At 42.5% G+C, this 21950-nt stretch overlaps 1 protein-coding gene across 2 annotated transcripts in view; it reads left to right on the top strand.

Annotated features, from left to right (window-relative positions):
• Positions 1–21950, top strand: part of LOC127576238 (rho guanine nucleotide exchange factor 17-like) — a 336698-nt gene that overhangs the window by 305997 nt on the left and 8751 nt on the right. For both annotated transcript variants that reach the window (XM_052026676.1, XM_052026675.1), the window contains exons 15-20: positions 595–841; positions 5605–5691; positions 10800–10867; positions 12032–12180; positions 14823–14997; positions 19735–20001. In XM_052026676.1, coding sequence (XP_051882636.1) covers positions 595–841; positions 5605–5691; positions 10800–10867; positions 12032–12180; positions 14823–14997; positions 19735–20001 — 993 coding nt within the window. The remainder of the gene's footprint in view (positions 1–594; positions 842–5604; positions 5692–10799; positions 10868–12031; positions 12181–14822; positions 14998–19734; positions 20002–21950) is intronic.

Raw genomic sequence — 21950 nt, 5'->3', positions numbered from 1 at the left:
TGGTCACTATTGTAATGGGGGAATTGGAAAAAGTTAATATCCTACCACATTAAAAAGAGCTAACAAAAGGAAAAATATTGATCAACCAACTCACCCTCCCCCATCCTGCCTTAACACAGCCAGTCAGTTCATGGAACATAAGAATATAAGAAACAGGAGCAGGAGTAGGCCATCTGGCCCGTCGAGCCTGCTCCACCATTCAATAAGATCATGGCTGATCTGGCCGTGGACTCAGATCCACCTACCTGCCTTTTCCCCATAACTCTTAATTCCTCTACTATGCAAAAATCTATCTAAATGTGTCTTAAATATATTTAATGAGGTAGCCTGTACTGCTGACCTGGGCAGAGAATTCTGCAGATTCACTACTCTGGGAAAAGCAGTTCCTCCCCATCTCCGTCCTAAATCTACTCCCCCAAATCTTGAGGTTATGTCCCCTAGTTCTCGTCTCACCTACCAGTGGAAACAACTTTCCTGCCTCTATCGTAACTATCCCTTTCATAATTTTATACGTTTCTATAAGACCCCCTCTCATTCTTCTGAATTCAAAGTATGGTTTTATTCTGATATTCATAGTATGGTTTTATTCTGCAGATGAGGAGATGTCGAGCTCAAAGGACTTTGCGACAGAAGCAACGAGTTCAGAAGAGGAGGCGGAATCTGATTTTGTTTCCAACCCCAGCACGCTCTGTCAGACCAGGAACAGTGACAGTCCCATGGATGGGCGTGCCATGAGACGTTCCAGCCGAGGCTCTTTCACCAGAGCAAGTCTGGAGGAACTGCTGAGTATTGATCCTGAAGCTAACCAAAGCTCAATGTGGCTAGGAACAGAAGACGGTTGGTAAGTGAAGGCCCATTCATTTGGAGAAGCCACTGGGGCACGTTCAACGCAAGGAAAGTGAATGGAGTCCATTAAATTCCAGGCCATGCTTAACTGGGAAAGCCACAAGGAATTAGAATTGGTTTATTATCGTCACATGTATCAAGATACAGTGAAAAGCTTTTGTCTGAGTGCCATCCAGACAGATCACTTCATAAATAAGTGCATCAAGGTAGTAAAAAGGAAAAACAGAATGCAGAATATAGTGTTGCAGTTACAGAGAAAGTGCAGTGCGGGTAAACAAATAAAGTGCAATGGCCACAATGAGATAGATTGGGAGATCAAGAGTTCATCTTTTAGCATATAAGAGGTAAGTTCTTTCCTTGAGTCTGCTGGTACATGCTCTCAAGCTATTGTATCTTCTGCCCAATGGGAGGGGGAAGAAAGAAGAATAACCGGGGTGGGAGGTGTTGTTGATTACGTTGGCTGCTTTCCCAGGGCAGTGGGAAGTATAGACGGAGTCAATGGAGGAAAGGCTGGTTTGCGTGATGGACTGGGCTGCGTTCACAGCTCTCTGCAGTTTATTGCGGTCTTGTGCAGAGCAGTTGCCATACCAAGCTGTGATGTATCCAGATAGGATTCTTTCTATAGTGCATCTGTAAAAATTAGTAAGAGTCATGAGGGACATGCCGAATTTCCTTAGCTTTCTGAGAAAATAGAGGCATTGGTGTGTCTTCTTGGCCATGGCGTCCATGTGGCTGGACCAGGGCAAATTGTTGATGATATTTGTACCTAGGGGCTCGAAGCTCTCAACCATCTCCACCTCAGGCCTCCCTGGCTGATTCTGTGGCACTATTTACAAGGTGTGTAAAGAAGTTATCCCTGAGATTTAGCCCTCACTCAAGATTCCAAAGAAAAGGTTACTCCTCTTAGTTACAGTAAACAATTTGTCACAGTGTGCCATATGACAAATCCTAACTATCCTGCAAACCACTGGCGAGAAGCAGGGTATAGAGAACTGGAACTGAAGGTGGAAACCAGTGAGTGGTGGGGAAGATGGAACTGAAGGTGGGGGTCCAGCAATTATGAGCAGTGGGATATGGAGTCAAGTGCCATAACCCAGAGAAGGACTGGTGTTAGTGAGTTATGGCAGCTGGGACTAGATTTTAGTGGGAGAGAAAACACTAGAAGTGGTAGAGAGCAGAGGCATTGGGACTGTTGTAGGATGTAAAAGCATTGGGTGTTTGGACCAGAATCAATGGTGGAAGAGACCACAGAATCCTTTGAATGGGAGTTGGCCATTCACCCCTTTGAGCTTACTGAACCATTCAAAGGAATATGGCTCATGCCATAATACCCTTACTACCTTTGGTTAATAATCTATGAATCTCAGGTTTAAAATTAACCATTACTGTTTGCAGAAGAGAGTTCCAAACCTTGCCCACTCTTTGCATATAGAACTTTTCCTGAACTTCCCTTCAGCAAGACCTGGCTCTGATTTTTAGTTATATTGTATGATCCCAAGACCTATATCCCCCAACAAGTGGAGTTAGAGAAATGAGAAATTGGTATCCTTGATATCTTGAAACAGTTGATCAAGTCACTTTATGAAGTTCTGTAATTCAGGGAATACAGCACTTGTTTGTGTAATCTGTGCACATTACTTAATCTTTGGTATTATTGTGTAAACATGCAGTGAATTCACTGAAAAGCCAATACCTCCTTCCCAGAAATGCTCCCAGTTATGGTCTGATTGGCTCCAGATCTGATGGAGGGAAGGAGTTGTAAGGGGTAGGGGGCAGAATTGGTAGTGGAAGAGAATACTTGGTGATGGAAATGGATTCCTTTCTTCCTTCTGTTTCATCTTCACTTAACCCCTATTGTAATGTCCTTAAACAGCACAAGTGCATAGCATTTTTCCCATCTGGACAGCGCTAGCCCTTTTAAAGATGTATCTTTGTAATGCCACACATTCAGTCTTTCTGGTATTTTTTCCAGTATACATTGGGTTGGTATGTATATCTCAGCACTAGAGTATAATAACCAAATCACACTTTTTTATATCCAATAGAATCGGTTGTTAATTCAACAAATGATTAGTTGATTGATTCCTTTCTACAACATTACCTGTCTAATAATGATAATTCTAATGGAGGGAGATAAATATTTACAGAATAAATTGGAAATTGGGGAAGGTTAAAATCATTGGAGCTGTTCTCATATTAATGGAAGAAGATTGACAAATGAGATATGTATCTAAGTACCTAAAGGGTGTTGCTGAAGTTATTAAACTAAACATGGAGTAATGATGTCAATCAATGGGATTCATATCAGGAAGAATATAAATTGCTGTTACTGGGGGAGAAATATGGTGTGGCAGTCCATTCAGGTGCATACTGCCATATCACATTTTGAGTATGGAGGCATATCTGAAGTAAAAGGAAAAAACCAAGCACAGATTCACTGTGAAGAAATAATAGATGAAAGCCTTAGTTTTCAGCAGATGGAACTTGGCCCCATAGTTTGTCCACACCTTCTTCAATTCTGTGAAATGTATAGGGTCAAAGCTTACTGTCACTGGTGAGCTATTTTCAGTTGCCACCACCATACTTCCTTCCTCCAGAACCACCAGTGTTGACGCTGCCAAAATCACCATTGTCCAAAATGGTGACAGCCAAAATCTGACCGTCGGTTAAGCCATGCCACCAAGCTTTACCAGCAGTCAAACCTGGAAATGATGTATCTTACATTCAGAAATATTCAAAAACTATTAACCAATCAATTAAACAATTAAGAAATCTAAAAAATTATTATGACTTTTAAAAATCAATTAAACTACTTTTAAATATTTAAAAATATTAATGCAAATCAGTCAATTCAAAGGTTGTAAATTGTCTTGCATTGTCCTTGTTCACTGGAGCCTTTCCTGTCAATGTAAGTGAGTGAGCCTCTACCTTTGTTCCAGGTCAGTTTCCCAACCTAAGTTCTAAGGACTGTGGCAAGTTTGTGCAGCAGCACAGAACTCTACGCTGGATCTAACATTGGCGCACAGTCAGGAAATTACTGGCAAAACTCACCTGCCAGGTTTGGGAGATTTGGATGGGAATTCTGAACTTCTGGCACTTCAGCTGAGAAATAGTCGAGCAAGATCTGAGCAAGTTACTCAGTAAAGCTAGCTCAGATGTCCTTTCACCCACAGAGGATCCTCTCATCTTGCAATAATTATTCCTTCTCATAGCATCCAGATGCTACTGCAGCTTCTGGCGCTTATACACATTTGCCTGGAAATTCTAATGCACACTGCAACCAATTGAATCAGTTAATAATTTCTAGATAGCCTATGCAAAGGACATTGAGTGTTGCACATTTTCAGCACTGCCTGTGGGACCCATGTAATGGCCAGGGGAGGAATTGAGTGGGCATTAAGGATAATAGGGAGGAGTGACATTAGATAGGCAGGTTGGATGGTGGGGTGGGATATCAGGTGGGCAGGTTAGATGATTGGGGTGGGATATCAGATGGGCAGGTTGGAGGATTGGGGTGGGATATCAGATGGGGCAGGTTGTGCGGTGTGAAATTGGAGCAGGGAAGGGCAAAGGACCTTGGTAAATAACTCAGTATTTGGCAGGCATCCCAGTCTGATCCTGGCTTTGCATCAAACCCCTGTTGCCCATAGACAGGCGTTGCTGTAACATCGCTGTTCTCGTTCTCATGCAGTGCTGCAGAAGGAGTGTTTCTTTGGGAATCCCAAGAAATCCTGTCTGGGTCCAAGGGTGAGTCGTCCCTGGAACAGCTGGTTGGATTTCCAGAACAAGTCGATACCACATTTCACTCTGGAGAAAACAATAGATTTTAAGTTGCACATTTCTGCAAAAAAATGAAAAATGTTGTCCAAATAAATTTCTGGAGAATTATCGAAAGCGGAGTTGTAAGATGTGAGCGTATAAGGAAAGCACTGAAGTGTTGCCATGTTTAACATTTAAATAACAACATTTAAAAGACATTTGGATAAGTACATAGATGGGAGGGGGTTAGAGGGATATGGGCAAAATGCAGGGAAATGGGACTAGCTTGGTGGGCACCATGGTCGGCATGGACAAGTTGGGCCGAAGTGCCTATTTCCATGTTGTATTACTCTATGACTATGACTCTATGAAATTATACACTGAGCCTCCTAGTGGCCAAACAGAATATTATGACAGCACAATAAACCTGAATATAGAGGGAATTTTTAACAGGCTAAAGGCACAGAAGGAAGTTTTCCCCATAGAACTGATAAAATTTCAACAGACAGGAACCTGAAAAAGTATGTGGCTTGAGTTTTTCTGAACGTTGTGAACATAATTCAAGTCGAACTAGTTTATTGGAATGTCACCATTTGCATCCCCTGAATTTCAGTGCAAATTGTGTTAGGCAGGGGGATTGGGCTGTCCCATCATAACTGACAATGTTCATGAGCAGCACATGTTTTAGGAAATAGTGCCAGAGCTAGATAGTCTAGAAGAGACAGCAGCATCAACAGGTGAAAAGCAGGCTGGAAACTTGGGGTCCGTTATTTAAACTGGAAAAGCCTTCTAGATTGTGAAAGTTTAATAGGAAAAAAGGAAATAATTGCCACTAAAAACAGGTGTTGTAGGAATGGCACTGGGTGTGTGATTTTGGTACTGCAGTAATTCATGAAAACAGGTGCAGGATAAAGCAGGAGCGGTCTGTATACACACTATCTGCACCTTTCTGTGAGTTAATGTTGGCCACTGTACTGATGCAAACCCTTTCTCTTTCAGCATTCATGTGTATCAGTCATCTGATAACATCCGTAACCGGAAGAACAGCATGAAGATGCAGCATTCAGCATCAGTCATGTGCATCCTGTAAGTGCAGAGACAATGCTTCCCATTTTCTTTTAACCCACACCTTTTATCAATTTGTTTACAGGATCCAGATGTCACAGGCAATGACATAATGATGGACCACATTAGTATTGACCATTCCTAATTGCCCCAGAATTGAGGAGGCAATTAGGAAGCAACCACATTGGTGGGTTGCAGTTACACACAATCCAGTCTAGGTAAGGTTGTTGAGTTTCCTTCTCTGAAAGACGTTAGTGAACCTTGATCAATTTTCCAACAATCCACAATTAAAAAGACCTTTTTTCACTTTCCAGATTTTGTTTTAATTACTTGCTTAAATGCTCCCGCTGTGTGGTGAGATTTGTACTTTTGTTACTGGATCGACAGTCCAGAACTCTGGCTAGCTTGTTCAGTAATTTAATCCCTATGGCACCAAAGTATCTGAGTAGAAGATCAGAAAGCTGCAGGTGCTGAAAATCTTAAATAAAAACAGAACACACTGGAAATTCTCAGCAGGTTGGCAGCGTCTGTGGAAAGAGACAATTAATATTTTAGGTCAAAGACACTCCGTCAGAAAGGTCTGAAATATTAACTTGTCCTCTTAAGCACGCTGAATATTTCCAGAGATGGTGCCTGATCTGCTGGGGCGGCACAGTGGCGCAGCTGGTTGAGTACTGCCTCACAGCTCCTGTGACTCAGGTTCGATCCTGACCTCGGCTGCTGTCTGTGTGGAGTTTGCACATTCTCCCTATGTCTGGAGGTGGGTTTCCTCCAGGTGCTCCGGTTTCCTTCCACATCCCAAAAAATATGAGGACGGGTAGTTGAATTGGCTGCTACAAATTGCCCCTAGTGTGTGAGTGAGTGGTAGAATCTTGGGGCAGAGTTGATGGGAATGTGGGGAGAATAAAATAGGTTAAGGCAGGATTAGTGTGAAAATGGTCAGTGGCCACAGAGCTTATATCCACGCTACATCTCCTGACCTGATGAGCGTTTTCAATATTCTCTGTTTTTATTGAAGTATCTGAGGTGTCACTTTCCCCATTGCTGTTCCAGTTTCAGTTTCCTACTTCTGTTCCCATGGTGAAATGGGGGGAGAGTGAAGAAAGTTTGCATGGCACCAAGTTTGTTTCATTGAGAAGCCATGTTAAGAACAGGGCCCCCAGCTCTGGGCATCAGGAAATACACAGAGGAGTAAAAATGTGTTGAGGCAAAGCAGGAAATAGGAAGCAAATAAGCACAATAAAACGACAGATGCTGGAAATCTGAAATAAAAACAGACAATGCCGGAGATACTCACAGCTCAGGCACCAAATGCAGAGGGAGAAACAGAAGTTAATGTTTCAAACTTTTCATGAGAGAAAGTAGGTGGTTTGTTGATAAAGCCCGGAGATTGTAGAAAGAAGAAAATAAATGAGGTAACTAAGGAGTGCTTGGTGAGGAAAGAATAAGTAGGAATGAATGATTTTTTAATCGGTGGCAAGGCCAGCAATTATTGTCCATCCTTAAATACTCTTGAGAAGGCATACCTTCTCCAGAAGGACTCAGGTGAGCCATCTTGCACTGCTGCAGTCCTTCTGAAGAAGGTATTCCTGTCGTGCTCTTGGGGAGGGAGTTCAAGGATTTAGACCCAGTGATGATACGGGATCAGGGATACATTTGCCAACCAGGATGGTGTGTGACTTGGAAGGGACCCCTCCAGGCAGTGGTGTTCCCTGTGCCTGCTGCCCTGTTCCTCTTGGCTGTAGAGGTTGTTGTTGAAGTAGCCCAGGTCGGGAACTGTAGTGCATTTTGTAGATAAATGGTGTGGTAATGGTGAAGGGAATGGATGTTTAAGGTGGCTGGTGCTCCAGTCAAGTAAGCAGATTTGTCCTGGACGGTGTCAACTCACTATAGGAAGGATGTCAAGGGTGCAGAAGAGGTTTACTAGGATGATGCCTGGATTACAGGGCATGTGCTATCAGGAGAGGCTGGACAGACTTGGGCTCTTTTCTCTGGAGCGGCGGAGGCTGAGGGGTGATCTGTTGAAAGTGTATAAAATTATGAGGGGCATAGATAGGATGGATGAGCAATATCTTTTTCCCATTATTGAGCAATCCAATACCAGAGGGCATGCATTTAAAGTGAGAGGAGGTGGGTTCAGAACAGATGTGAGAGGTACATTTTTTACTGAGGGAGTGGTGGATGCCTGGAATGCGTTGCCTGATAGGGTGGTTGAGGCAAACTCATTGGGGGCTTTTAAGATTGGCTTGGATGGGCACATGAATGAGAGGAAAATAGAGGGATATGGGCATTCTGTAGGCAGGAGGGAATAGCTATGTTGGCACAACATTGTAGGCCAAAGGGCCTGTTCTGTGCTGTACTGTTCTATGTAACTTTTTGAGAGTTATTGAAGCTGCACTCACCCAAGCAAATGGAGAGTATTTCATAATGCTCCTTAATTGTACCTTGTAGATGAGGAAAGGCCATGGGTATTGGGACGTGAGTCACTCACTGCAGGATACCCAGCCTCTAACCTGCTCTTGTGGCCACAATGTTTATGTAGCTGGTCCATTTGAGTTTCTGGTCATTGGTGACCCCCAATACTTGGCAATGACAGTGTTATTGAATGCCAAGGGTAAGTGATTGCACTTCCTCACGTTAGAGATGGTCATTGCCTAGCACTTTTGTGATGTGAATGTTGCTTGCTGCTTATCATCCCCTGCCTGAATGTTTCCTGGGGCTGCTACATTTATAGAGGAGTTGCAACAGGAATTGAACGTTGTGCAATCATCAGCAAACATCCCCACTTCCATTCTATTCTGTGTGATGAATCCTGAGTGAAAGGGCAAGGAAGAGTATCCAGTACAACTTGTTACAAGCACAGAAAGAATGACAAGGGAACATTTAGAAAAGCACAGATCAAATTTAAATAATAAAACAGGAAGCATGAAGGGAAAAAGTTAAGCTTGTACGTCAAAGTATGATCACCATTCACAGAGTGAAATCTTTTCTTGACATGTGTTATATTTAATAAGGGTGTGAAAGGAGTCTGTTCAGATACAAGAGCAGCATCCAAGTGCATGTAGATTTGGTCTTTATAAAATTTTAATTATTACTGTGACAAAAATAAATATTCTGCATGAAAGAGGTAGCCAAGCTTTAAAATTCAGCTGTTGGAATGGAGAAATGAAAATGGAGATCACGCAGCATCAGCAGAGAGAGGAAAATAAACCGTAGAATCATAACAATTTACTGCACAGGAGGCCATCCAACCCATTGCAACTGTGCCATCCAGAAGAAGAGCAATCCCATTTCCCAGTTGTTGGTTCTAGAGCTGTGGAGTCATGGAGTCACAGACAGGATCATAGACTCGCACAGAAACAGGCACTTCAGCCTACCATGTCCATACTAATCATCAAGCACCCATCTGTATGAATTCCATTTATCTTTAGTCAGTGGCACTTCCAGGTTAATGTGCAAAGCTCATGTTTCAACTTCATGGCCTTTCATTAGAAGTAGAGGAGATGGTTCCACTTAAAATGGAGAGATAGTGAGGTGCCAATAGAGGAAGGGGGAAGATGGCAGAAAGACAATTGGCTAATTGGATTGGCAAATTACGGGGCAAACCAGCAGGCTGAGCTGTTGGATCCGTATAATGTTATAGAAGATAACTAACCAGGCAATCCAGGCTTGTTTATTTCAAATCCTGAAGTTATCATTGATCCATTGAAGGGCATTGATTGCCACAGCTATTAAGAGACAGTGATAGAGCCATTGCACTTCAACAGGACTGGAGGTTGTGTGCACTCCATCTGTACATGTCAGTATGTGGACCAGTCAGTCTACAGAAAGAAAACTAGCAGTGAATTATCCCCTCTGGGCATCTGCAGCTCTACCACCCTAACTACCTGGAAGTTTGGAAGAAATCTTGTTTATTCACAAACTCCTGCTAAACTTCCACCAAATTATGGGAGCAAAGCAGAAAAAAAAATTAAGGGAATTCCTGTCATTGCTGGGTTTTGGATTGGACGAGGCACTCTTGCAGTTAACCAGTGTGAAACCAGTTACATTGCACCTGCACTAGTCAGGCTGGAGCATCAGCATCTCAGATGTTTGAACCTGGTGTAAAGCAATAATGTGACTATTGGCATCTCCAGCCCCCCTTTCAATCAACATGGATAAATTCAGTTGTAATTGTCAAAGTGTAACCTACAATGGTTTACTTAGAAAATGATGATTCAGTGTTTGGTTTGCAGCATGAGGGTAATCAAGTGTATATAACTCAAAGTAAATTGTGTGGCACAAAATGTTTTGACCCTGCATTATGCACCACATTGGTATTGGTATTGGTATTGGTTTATTATTGTCACTTGTACCGAGGCACAGTGAAAAGCTTGTCTTACAAACCGATTGTACAGGTCAAACAAACCGATCGTACAGGTCAACAAACCGATCATACAAGTCAAACAAACCGATCGTACAGGTCAACAAACCGATCCATCCTGGCGTTGTAACAAATATCCAGCCTAGCGTTGACATTGCCTTCTGGTTGGTTTCACTTGTCTGAAATTGTGTCCTCCATTACAATGGCAGCAGTTCCCATGTTTATGAACACCTGATGCTCTGGGACACTGAACTCAGTGGTGTTCAAAAGAACCTTTAGAGCAAAGAAGCTAGAAATGATGGGGGAGGGAATTCCGATGGATCTTTATGGAAAGTAGCAAATATAATTTGTGTTATAATTTTTCACAAAGTCCTCTTGCTTTGAACAATGACATTCACCTCCTAGACACTCCTTCCTCTTTAATCAGTAAGAGGGTTTAAATAAATAAATGGATATTTTGTGAGGGAAAGCATGATGCATGCTTAAGTCTTGTAATCCATCAATGTTTTCTTGATGCTCATGATTCTAATAAAAATTTTTCCATGTGCATATTTTGTGTATGCAGGCAGTAGAGCAACAGAAAATCATGGTGTGTACCTTTAAATGAAGAATGTTGCTGCTACTACTCATATTGTACATGAGAATTGAGAGGTGTTGGAAATCAATGTTTTCTAGTAGGCAGACGGACTTGTGTATTCTCAGTTTGATTTGAAGCGTTGTGGCCTAACAGATTTTTCTGATTCCACTTTCTTTCCTTCCCTGACAGATACCTCGACAACAAGGTTTTTGTCTCACTGGCAAATGGCGAGCTGATAGTCTATCAAAGAGATGCAGGTTTGTTCTAGGGTTGATGTTGTTACCTTACATAACTACAAAGTGAATGCAATCTGTGATACAATTGTTTGGAAGACCCATTGGAGTTAGCAATATTTGCACTTGTCTCTCAATATTAAAAAGCTGAATTATACAGAAATATTTAAGTCAAATCTCCCTACCTCCTAAATGCATGGACTCTATTGAAGCGCCTCTGAATGGCAGAGCAGTTTCAAGGAACTGAGTAGGTAAATTGTGGTTATTTTCCCAAGTTTTGAAGTTTTTCAATCTGCAATGATCAGCACATGGAATGGATCTCTGGATGTTCAAGTGGTAATTTGTGTGACCCAGTGTGCATGTGTTGGAAGACTTTTTGAGTGTGGGATGCACTGAGGCAAACTTGTCTAATTTTGTCCCATCCAGGAATACAGGCAAGCACATTTTCAAAGAAGGGCCAATAGATGGCGACATTTTGGCCTGCGGCGTTACTAAAACGGTCAGCATTGGATCGGCTGCCTCAATGGATGCAGAAGGTTAATCTCAAACCATCAGTTCATTGCAGGCCAGCCAAGCCAGTCTTATCACCTGACTTATTTAAAGGCACTAGGGTTGATTGGGTTGATTTTGTGGGCAAAGTCAGAAATAACCCCTCTTAGTGACTCCCTGCCCTCTCACCAGATGCTGATTTTATTAGAAAATGAATTTTATCTGTTAGCTGTCAGTGCTTGAATCTGTTGTGCAAAAACTTCTGATTGAATCTTTACCAAAGTGGATGAACAAATCCCTTTTATCTTGTAACGTGTACCTACATTTCTCTAAAGAGAAAGTTGTTGTCCCAGTAACTTAATTCAAAAAGGAATTTGTGGGATTTCCAAAATCTTGATAGTGGTTTCCTGCTGTCAGAATCGTGGCTTTTTTGAAAGCAGGTTGACTGGACACATCAATGAATATTAAACTGTAACCTTAGGCATAAACAGCCACTGCAGTCACTTAATTTACTCAATCACTCAATAGGGCCTTCATATCTTTCTTGTAACTAGAAATAGTGAACAACGGAAGGATGGTTAGAAACTAAAAGGAGTAAATGCTTCCTTTGCCTGTCAGAACATATCTTCATGTCTTTTGAAAACTCTCCGCCTCTGGCACCATGCTTTTTAATTGTTTGCTGGACTTTTCCCTGCACAGGAAGTTTTTGGGATCCACAGAACTCACACACGTTGTGCTTGGGATCGCCGGGGAATCCCGTCACCAAAATGGTGCAGGTAGCAGGGAAACTGTGGTGCGGCTGCCAGAACCGGATTCTCGTCATCAACACCACCACGCTTTGCCAGGAGGTAAGTGCACAGCATATGCATGTCTGGTCCCTGCAGTGTAAGGCAGTAAGAAGGTGCGGTGTTGGCAACTCAGCCAGTAAACTACCATCATAGTCAACTTTAATGGCAGCCTGTGGAGACAGTTGGAACAGTACAGCACAGGAAGGTCTCTTCATCCCACCATGTCTGTGCCAACCATGATGCCAAATTAAACTAATCCCTTCTGCCTCCACATGATCCATATCCCTCCATTCCCTGCATGTTTATGTGCCTATCTAAAAGCCTCTTCAATGCCCCCATCATATCTGCTTCCACCACTATCCCTGGAAGCATGTTCCAGGCACCCACCACTCTCTGTGTGAAAGAAAAACTTGCCCCACACATCTCCTTTAAACTTTCTCCCTCTCACCTGAAAGATATCCCCTCCAGCATTTGATACTTCTACCCTGGGAAAAAGATTCTGACTGTTTATCCTATCTATGCCTCCCTGTGCCATGCTAATAGATCACTGCAAGATTTTGCAAGATTGGAAAATCCTGGCTTCAGAAATAAAAATTTATTTGAGTCCATTGTGAAAATAATAAAAAAATGAATACCTAAAATATGAAAAATAGCACCTCAAGGACTGGGGTTTCTTAGTTCTTTGAAATTATCTCATCAAGATGGAATTACTGACTCAAAATCATTTCTTTCTAATTTTACGGATTGTCCTTAAGTTACGTTGAAGGGAGGCACAGTGGGTCAGCAGGTAGTGCTCCTGCCTTGTCATACCAGCAAACAGGCATTGATCCTGACCTCTGGCACTGTCTGTGTGGAGTTTGCACATGCTCCCTGTGACAACATGGGTTTTCCAAGTGCTCTGGCTTCCTCCCACATCTCAAATATGTGCTGGTTCTTTGGCTAACTGCTTACTGCAAGTTACGCAAGGCAGGTGAATGGTGGGAGAATCAGGCTGGGTATGTGAGATAGAAAAGGTTACAGTGAAATAGGGAGGGAAGTGAGATTGAGGGAATTGCTGTGAGACTCAGCATGGATTTGGTGGGCTGAATGGCCTCCTGTATCATGAGAAAATATGGGATATGCTGTGCATGACGTGACAAAATATATATTGTATCTTCCTTCTGATAAGCGTCACCAGTGTATAATCTATTCTGGCCCTTTGAGATTGCATTGTTTCAACGTACAGACGTCACTTGGAGAGTATTTGCAGTTTTTTTTCTCTGTTAATGTTCAGGGACATTTATTTGTGTTTAGTTTAGCCTGATATTAACCTTTTAACTGAACTCCTATGAAAGCAAAATAGTTGTGGATGATGGAAATCTGAAATAAATAAAAGAAAATACTGGCAATTTTCAGCAAGTCAGGCAGCACCTGTGGAGAGAAGTTGATGTTTCAGGTTGGTGGCCATCAGGACAGGAATAAAACTTCGAAATGTAGCAAATTGAAGAAAACTTTGGGTTCTGACAGGCCATTGACCTGAAAGTTAACACTTTCTTTATCCACAGGTGCTGCCTGACCCACTGAGGACTTCCTGTATTTTTTTGTATGTATTACTGATACTTGCATGCATGCTACTGAAGTTTCACAACTTCGGGGTTTTCCCACTTTCTGTGCACGGATGCATTCCGTTGCCTGGAGACTGCATATGCCAGGAAATTGGGAAGCTCAGAGCATGTGTGTAAATGAAACTACTTAATATTCTTCCAATTAAGTTGTGGACAGAACAGATCCTATTTCAAAGGGGAGCGAGGGAGCTCTCCTGGTGTCCTTGCCAGCATTTATCCCTGTCAGCTACCTAAACAATCAGTGAACGATAAGATGATTTGTTGTTTGTGGGACTTTGCTGTGTGCAAATTGTCTGCTGTATTTCCCTCCATTACAAGTGATCACACTTTAAAAGTATTTCATCAGCTACAAAGTGTTGTGAGACATTCTGATAATATAAGAGATTCTGCATAAATCGTAATCTTTCTTCTTTAAATACAAATGCAGTTCTCTTATAGAGGAGACCTTGAATTAAGGCTCAATCAGATGCATAGAGACATTGAGACATAGTCATATAGCACGGAAACAGGCCCTTCGGCCCACAGAGTCCATGCCGACCATCAAGCACCCATTTACAGTAATCCTATGTTAATCCCATTCTTTTATTCTCCCCGTCTCCCCACATTCATTGGATGCAAAAGATGCCATGGCATGATCAAGGCTAGGAGACTTCTTTCTTTCTCTCAGAATTACCGGCAATCAGTGGGAAATGTGTGGTATATCTTCTATGGATTAAAAGGATTGTACACATATTATTTAGGAAGCTTTATATACTACAATGACAGACCCAGCGTAGATATTCAGGTGCTTACAAGGAAACCTTATAATAGTGATGATTGTATTCTTCAGTCAAAATTTGGTTACAGTGAAATGTATGGAAGTGAATTTCAGAAACAGATTACACTGTGCAGCCACTATAATTTACATATTTAGTGCAAGCAACAGATGACAAAGTCCTACCCCTGGCCTTTGCTCATACCTAAAGCAAATTAATGTGTGTAAGAGTTGAGGCAGACACTGTAGCCTCTGCTATGTTTCCCAAACTGGAGGAAGTGAGGTGTTTGCTAATAGAGAATCTGCACTTCTGATGTCTCCCATGTCTCTGCGTTTAATGACAGCACATGATTCAGATCGGCCAGGACAGCAACCGGTGTGTGACGAGTATGGTGAGCTCCAGCCTGGGAGTCTGGATTGCAATGCAGAGCAGCGCTCAGGTTAAGCTGTACCACGCGGGCACCTACGAAAACCTGGCAGAAGTCGACGTGGCTCCTGCAGTACACAAAATGCTTGCAGGTAAGGAGAGGATGGGCTTCACCGTGGTGCATTTCTGTTTCTCACAATGACTGAAGTGGATGGAATGGTTGGGAGCTTCGAACCAGTGAGGAGGCTTCAGCTTGGATTAAATTCCAACAGCCTGACTGATTCATGGTAAAAGAAATGGTACATTTAGAAGCATGCGCCTGTTACTATAATTTTACTGTGAACTATCTTTTCCTCATGCTACGTTTAAGTACAGAGTGCATGAAGTCCTACTGCCATGAGATATGGGACGCGTGAAAATGGCCATACCAATTAAGGTAGCAAGTGCTTAGGTAACCATGGAGACAGAATTTGCCATCGGTGTGAATTGGTCTTGCTTGCTGCACGCCTGGAAAGGAAAATATGAACAAGTGATGCAATCGTCCCAGCAGAAACTTGGGAAGAGAAAGCTGGTTGGTCAGATTCTGCACAAATGAACCATCATGTGGGGTGGGAAGGTTAGACCTGCACTCAATTAAAACAAAGACAGAAAGCCAAGCCAATCTCCTGACTTAGCCAGAAGTGTCAATAGACTAAATGTTTTTGATATTGAAATACAATCAAAAATTATTATATTCAACAGTTTTTAAAAGCCTGAAATACTATTTTTAATAAGAATTTAAGCATCTAGAATTTTTTGTGCATCTCCAGAATAAACAGTGCTCTGCAGTTGAGAGTTAACCTGAGGAGAGGAGTTCTGGGCATCTCACTGCCTGTCATGGAATTCAGCCCCTGATTTTTTGCTGGTATTTTCATTTTCCCTTGCAGCTTTTCCCAGAGAGAAACTCCCTCCGACTGAGCCCCAATATTTGCCTCCAGTGCGATTTTCAACCTCACCAGGCTGAAAAACAACAGTTCTTATTTACTCACAAAACAGCTGGCTTTTATTAACTTCGTTTGATGCAAAAATATGGTAGTTAGAGAGTCAAAATGTAAACTACATTTGTTATCCTTGGTGAGAGATCCAAGGCTTCCTGTGATCTCAAGTATACATCACACATGTAACTTGACTGTTTTTCTGTAGAGGTCAAGGTCATGGTCACTCCTGGTTTCTAGCCTCAGGATCATTCCAGGATGCTGCTGCCAATCTACTCTCTCCTCTTGCCATCTGCTGCCATCTACTCTCCCCTCTTCCCCTGCCTATCACTATCTCTTACCTGCATCTACCTATCACTACCTTGTGCCCACCCCACCTCCCCTCTTTTGTCCACCTATCACTGCTCTGTTTCTCCCCCCCTATATATTGGGCTTCCCCTTTTCCTATCTTCAGTCCCGAAGAAGGCTCCTGACCCGAAACATTGACCATTTGCTTTTCTCCACAGGTGCTGCCTAACCTGCTGAGATCCTCCAGCATCTTGTTGTTTTTTTCATCTAGATTCCAGCATCTGCAGTCCTTTGTTTCTCTAGTATTGCTGCTGCCAATCTCTGTCACCTCTCACTGTCTGCTGCTCACTGCTGCATTAGGGAGGTCACTCTAGTTCCATACCTGAAAGGAGAAGTCCATCTCCTTATCTTTCAGCCGAAAGGGGCATGCCGAGTGGGCATGGACATTTGCTAACATTGCAGCCTCCCACTGAGTGCAGGTATTCATGGACTACTCTCGTGTAATATTACTCCATGGATTCATGAACATTACCTCGTTATTACTTTTTTTTGCACTATTTATTTATTTTTGTAATTTATAGTAATTTTTATGTCTTTGCACTGTACTGCTGCTGCAGAACAATACATTCCACGTCATATAAGTCAGTGATGATAAAGCCGATTCTGATTCAAACTCCTACCAGGAGCCCCAGGATGGAGCCATGAAGGGTCTCCAGGACCCCCAGCACAAAGAACGTGCCTACCGCAGGTACCGTTGTTAACCACTCTGGGAACATTCTCCCAACCCATTCCCAGCATCTCATTGCAGCATCTATTCTTTAAACAGCAGTGTTTCCCGATAGCTGGAAGAGTATTGTGGTTTGTCTCTTTAACAACTAGCTGCCGAGGTTGCAGCTTCGTGGCTAAATGGTGCAATTGCAAGATCTTGCAACAGATCAATAGTGTCACCATGAAACTGTGCAGTGTTACACAGAGGAACATTCTTCTGGGGACCTTACAATCAAAGATCAAGATATGTATGGCATTTTGAATTATGGTAACCCATTTGACTACTTTTACAATTCCTAGATGAAGTGTTTTAAAACACACAAAAATGTGTTAAAATATCTAAATTAACAAGCACAATAACAAATTGCTGGAAATATTCAACTGGTCAGGCAGGTCTATGGGGAGAAAAACAGTCACGTTAATGATTTATTCCGATGAAAGATTATTAATCTGAAAAGTTGTTTCTGTTCCTGTCTCCAAGGATGCTACCTTTCCTGCAGTGCTAACCTCAGTCTCTCCCACCTATCCCCTCCGTTCAAATCAAGGGTGATGCTCTTCCTGCACCCTTTTCCAATTTGGCACAAGATCTTCTGTAAGTGGTCAGGAATTTCTGTAGTGCTGAGTTCCAGCTTCAGGCTACAACCTGGTGTCTGTCAGCCAAGGATGAAGGTAAGGCAGTAAAGACCAGTGGAGTCCACCAATAGAAAAGTGGCTGACACCATCAGTATAAATGGGTTAAATCAGCAATGTACTGGTAAGAAATTTAAGTTCCCTTCATCACTGCCGGCAGTGAACTACTGACAGCAACTTCTGATTTCTGTGTTCAGATGCAAAGAAATGTAGAAGTTGCTCTTAGTTGCAGGGGGTGTGGTCAGCAGACGCTAACATTATCAGTGGCATTTCCTTGTAAAGTCCAGGCCATGATTGCACCACAGTAAGGAAGATAGATGGAGGAAGAAAATAAACCAAAAACAGCATGACTGTAACATCAGTATCTACTTCCAGGTGATGGGCTATTGTACACTAAATGGAAAACAGTGTCTTGAGGTTATATGCCTTCATTCTGTGCTTTTGTGCTGGTTGGTATTGGTATTGGTTTATTATTGTCACTTGTACCAAGATACAGTGAAAAATTTGTCTTGCATACCGATCGTACAGGTCAATTCATTACACAGTGCAGTTACATTGAGTTAGTACAGAGTGCATTGATGTAGTACAGGTAAAAACAATAACAGTACAGAGTAAAGTGTCACAGCTACAGAGAAAGTGCAGCGCAATAAGGTGCAAGGTCACAACAAGGTAGATCGTGAGGTCAGAGTCCACCTCATCGTATAAAGGAACCGTTCAATAGTCTTATCACAGTGGGGTAGAAGCTGTCCTTAAACCTGGTGGTACGTGCCCTCAGGCTGCTGTATCTTCTACCTGATGGAAAAGGAGAGAAGAGAGAATGACCCAGGTGGGTGGGGTCCTTGATTACGCTGGCTCCTTCGCCAAGGCAGCGAGAGGTACAGAGTCCAAGGAGGGGAGGCTGGTGTCCGTGATGCACTGGGCTGTGTCCACAACTCTCTGCAGTTTCTTGCAGTCCTGGGTAGAGTAGTTGCCATACCAAGTCGTGATGCATCCAGATAGGATGCTTTCTCTGCCTTGCTCGACAGGTTTGATAGTCAGGAGTTGCATAGGAATATTGATAAATCTGAGAGCATACAGTCAAACCTATTGAAAATTTAGAACCAGAAACAACAAGTGCTAGAAATACTCAGGCAACATCTGTGGTGGGGGAAACAGAGTTAACATTCTTCTGCAAAAATTTAACTGGAAGTTCTGTTTGTATTCTAAAAACAAATCTTTACATCAATCTCTTTTCTATTTAATTTGGAAAGACCACTTACGATTTTTGATGTTTGTTTGTTCATAGCTTGGTGTAACTGACAAGCAAGACTTACTGACATAAACTAAGTGCTCACAATGGCCTCTGTCTCTCATGATGGTTACACATTTTTGCCAAGAGATTTTATCTGGCTGATTTCAATAAGTTTTGACTTCTCAACATATTTTCAGAGCGAAGCCTCTTACTTTGATTCAAGCCTTGTTTATAAATCCAATATCTCACTGAGCAGACATCCTCCCCTGCTGCCTTCTGTTGGCTCCCCTCTACCACATGTTTCCCCTGATGAAGATGTAGAAATGTCCTGCTCCTGAGCTGCCAGCCAACATTGCTGTAACAGCTGTTGCTAAAGCATGTGGCTTGGCTTTGAGAGACCGAGGTGGCTTTTTCCTTAGGGAATGAGGACCATTTTAAAACTATAAGAACAGCCGCCCATTGGATTTAAAGCAGTACTTACAACTTCAATGGATTTATCAGAACTTCAGTTGGAACTGGAGTTGGTTTATTATTGTCACGTGTACCGAGATACAGTGAAAAACTTCTGTTTGTGCACCATCCAGGCAGCTCATGCCAAACATAAGTATATAGACACATCAAGGTAATACAAAGAAAACAGAATGCAGAATATAGTGTAGTAGCTACAGAGAAAGTGCAGTGCAGGTAGACAAATAAAATGCAAGGGCCATGACAAGGTGGATTGGGAGGCCGAGAACTCATCTCTTGCATGAAATATTACCAGTCAACTTAAAATATTTGCCAAACAACTGCCTTTTGATTTACCTCTTAGCAAAGTGCAAAGAGGAAGAACGCGGAGTCAAAGCCAGGCATGCTCTCTAGATAATCTATGATTGGTATTTTATGTACTGGGAAATTTCACAGTCTTAGTTCAATGCATCGTACTTTTTGTATGCTCATTTGGATTTGTTCAAAGTATGTCAGCATTGTGTGTTATAATGATATCCTCCCTCCAACAGGTTCTGATGCCATTATTCGCCAGCACAAAGCTGCCTGTTTACGGATTACTGCCCTCCTTGCCTGTAAAGACCTTCTCTGGATCGGAACAAGTGCTGGTGTGGTGTTAACACTAACCATTCCCCATGTCACTGCCAACACCACTTCGCTCAGGATACCTTTAACACCCATGGGATCAGCTCATGGTCACACGGGACACGTTCGATTCCTCACAGCCATTGAGCTGCCAGAGATCTTTGATCTGACTTTCCCACCAGCCAGAGAGCCAGGCAAGTTTATAGAGTTTTTCAGTCTTCTTAAAGAACTTTGCCAAGTGTTAGAACCGTGGGAAAGCTGCACTTGCTTTGATTCTTTGCAGTCAATCACTGCGTACAACTTTCTATTTTTAACGTTCTCTGCCCCTGAGGATTATGGAGGCTAAATCACTGGAGGTATTTGAAGTGGAGGAAGATGATTTTTTGAGAGACTGGGGAATTGAGGACTATGGGGAACTGGCACAGGAGTTGACACAGATCAGCCGTGGTGGGGTGGGCTCCTCTTTTCATGTGTCCTGCTTGCTCTGTAGAACTATAATTGGGTTATGTTCCAAGATCACTGAAGTCTTTATCATCAAACTAAGAAATAATGGCAGCATTAAACTCTGAGTCACAGAAAGCTTAGATAATATCCCTCATAATTCTGTTTTGGGTTTGACAATAGTGTACTGAACTACATGTATGCTGAACCATTTCCCCTTTGTGAGATTTTCATGGAAATTATGGCAATGTAGCAGGCCATTCAGCCCATCGGATCTGTACTGATACTTTTGCTCCATGTGGGCCTCCTTTTACTTTCCTTTATCTCTGACCAGGTAAAGTCACTGTTCCAGGAAATCCAGATAGATTGATCCAAACAAATTGGCCGGGCATTTCACTGTGTGTTTTGATGTACGTGTGACTAATAAAGATATCTTATTCTGAATGGTCCACGTGGAAGTAGTGCAGAGAGTGTATTCCTTCTGTAGCTAACAAAGTTTAGTCTCAGTTCAGCCAACAGTGGCTGTACCTAGTGATTTATTTTTTATGCAGCCTCAAGTTTAGAAATAGCCTCTGCAGTTTCTTGTGTCTATACTGAACTATAATATTTTTCCCTTTTTTTTCTATCTCTCCCTGGCATTCTTGCACATGTGCCATGAAACATGTTTAAAAAGTTGGATCTCGCTGCATCTCAGGTGCAAAACAGGAACCCAGAGACCTGAAAGAGCACAACCTGTCAGACTGGTTAAGGCTCCTCCATAGGCAGCTAGTGCTAGTGCCCAAAAGAAGCAGTCAACCTTTTGTGTTCAACCCCCCCTATGTTCAAACCTTCTTACATAAAGGACCTAATGCCAGTTTCAGGTCCACTTACAGTTGCAGCATGCAACTTGCATACTAGCATCAGTTTTGTTAATACTTAGAACCATGGCACCAATCCCTAAAGTGATATCCAAAGGCTCAGTAAAAAAAAAGTTTCAGCTACTCTTGTACAAAGTGGAACCAGGAGACATTGCCCCTTCGTGTCGTCTCTTATGTAGATCGGCTACCGGTGAACTACTTCTGGTAGCCACATATCAACCTGTTAAGTAAATGAGGCTGGGCAGGTCAATGTGCCATGGTTGTGTCTTCATAAATGTATGTGATTTATTTGCAACATGATTTGGGAGCTGGTGCGTTCCTTGCACTGTTTATGCTGGGTTTTTGCATGCTCCCAACCAAGGGACTCAAACTCCTCAGAGCTTTCTCAGATGCTGCTCCTCCATTTTGATCAATCCCTGGCCGGGTACGAGTTTTTGAGAACATTCTTGAAACATCTTCTCTGGTCTTCTGAAATTCTCTTCTGCGTCAGAAATTTGAATTGAATGCCTGTTTCAGTCGTCTGGTGTTGGGCATGTGAAAGATATGGCCATGCACCAGAGGTGGTTGGCTGTAGTTGGAGTCTCACTGCTGGAGAATTTGGCTTGGGAGAAGACATTGCTCTCCCACTGCTAGTGGTTTGCTTATCTTGCCAGTGGATTTGGACGATTTTGTGGAAACAGCGTAGATGGCAATGTTTGGACCACATCTGAAGTGCCTATATGCAGTGTTGATCTATGCCATAGAAAAGAGACGGTGGGCTGAAGGTACCAACACAGGTAGACAAGGTAGTGATGAAGGCGTATGGCATGCTTTCCTTCATCGGAGGGGGCATTGAGTACAAGAGT

The sequence above is a fragment of the Pristis pectinata genome, chromosome 11 (assembly GCF_009764475.1).
Source record: "Pristis pectinata isolate sPriPec2 chromosome 11, sPriPec2.1.pri, whole genome shotgun sequence".
NCBI classification, from domain to species: Eukaryota; Metazoa; Chordata; class Chondrichthyes; order Rhinopristiformes; family Pristidae; genus Pristis; species Pristis pectinata.
Note: the sequence above shows the minus strand (reverse complement) of the source record. Positions and strands in the feature narration are given on the sequence as shown.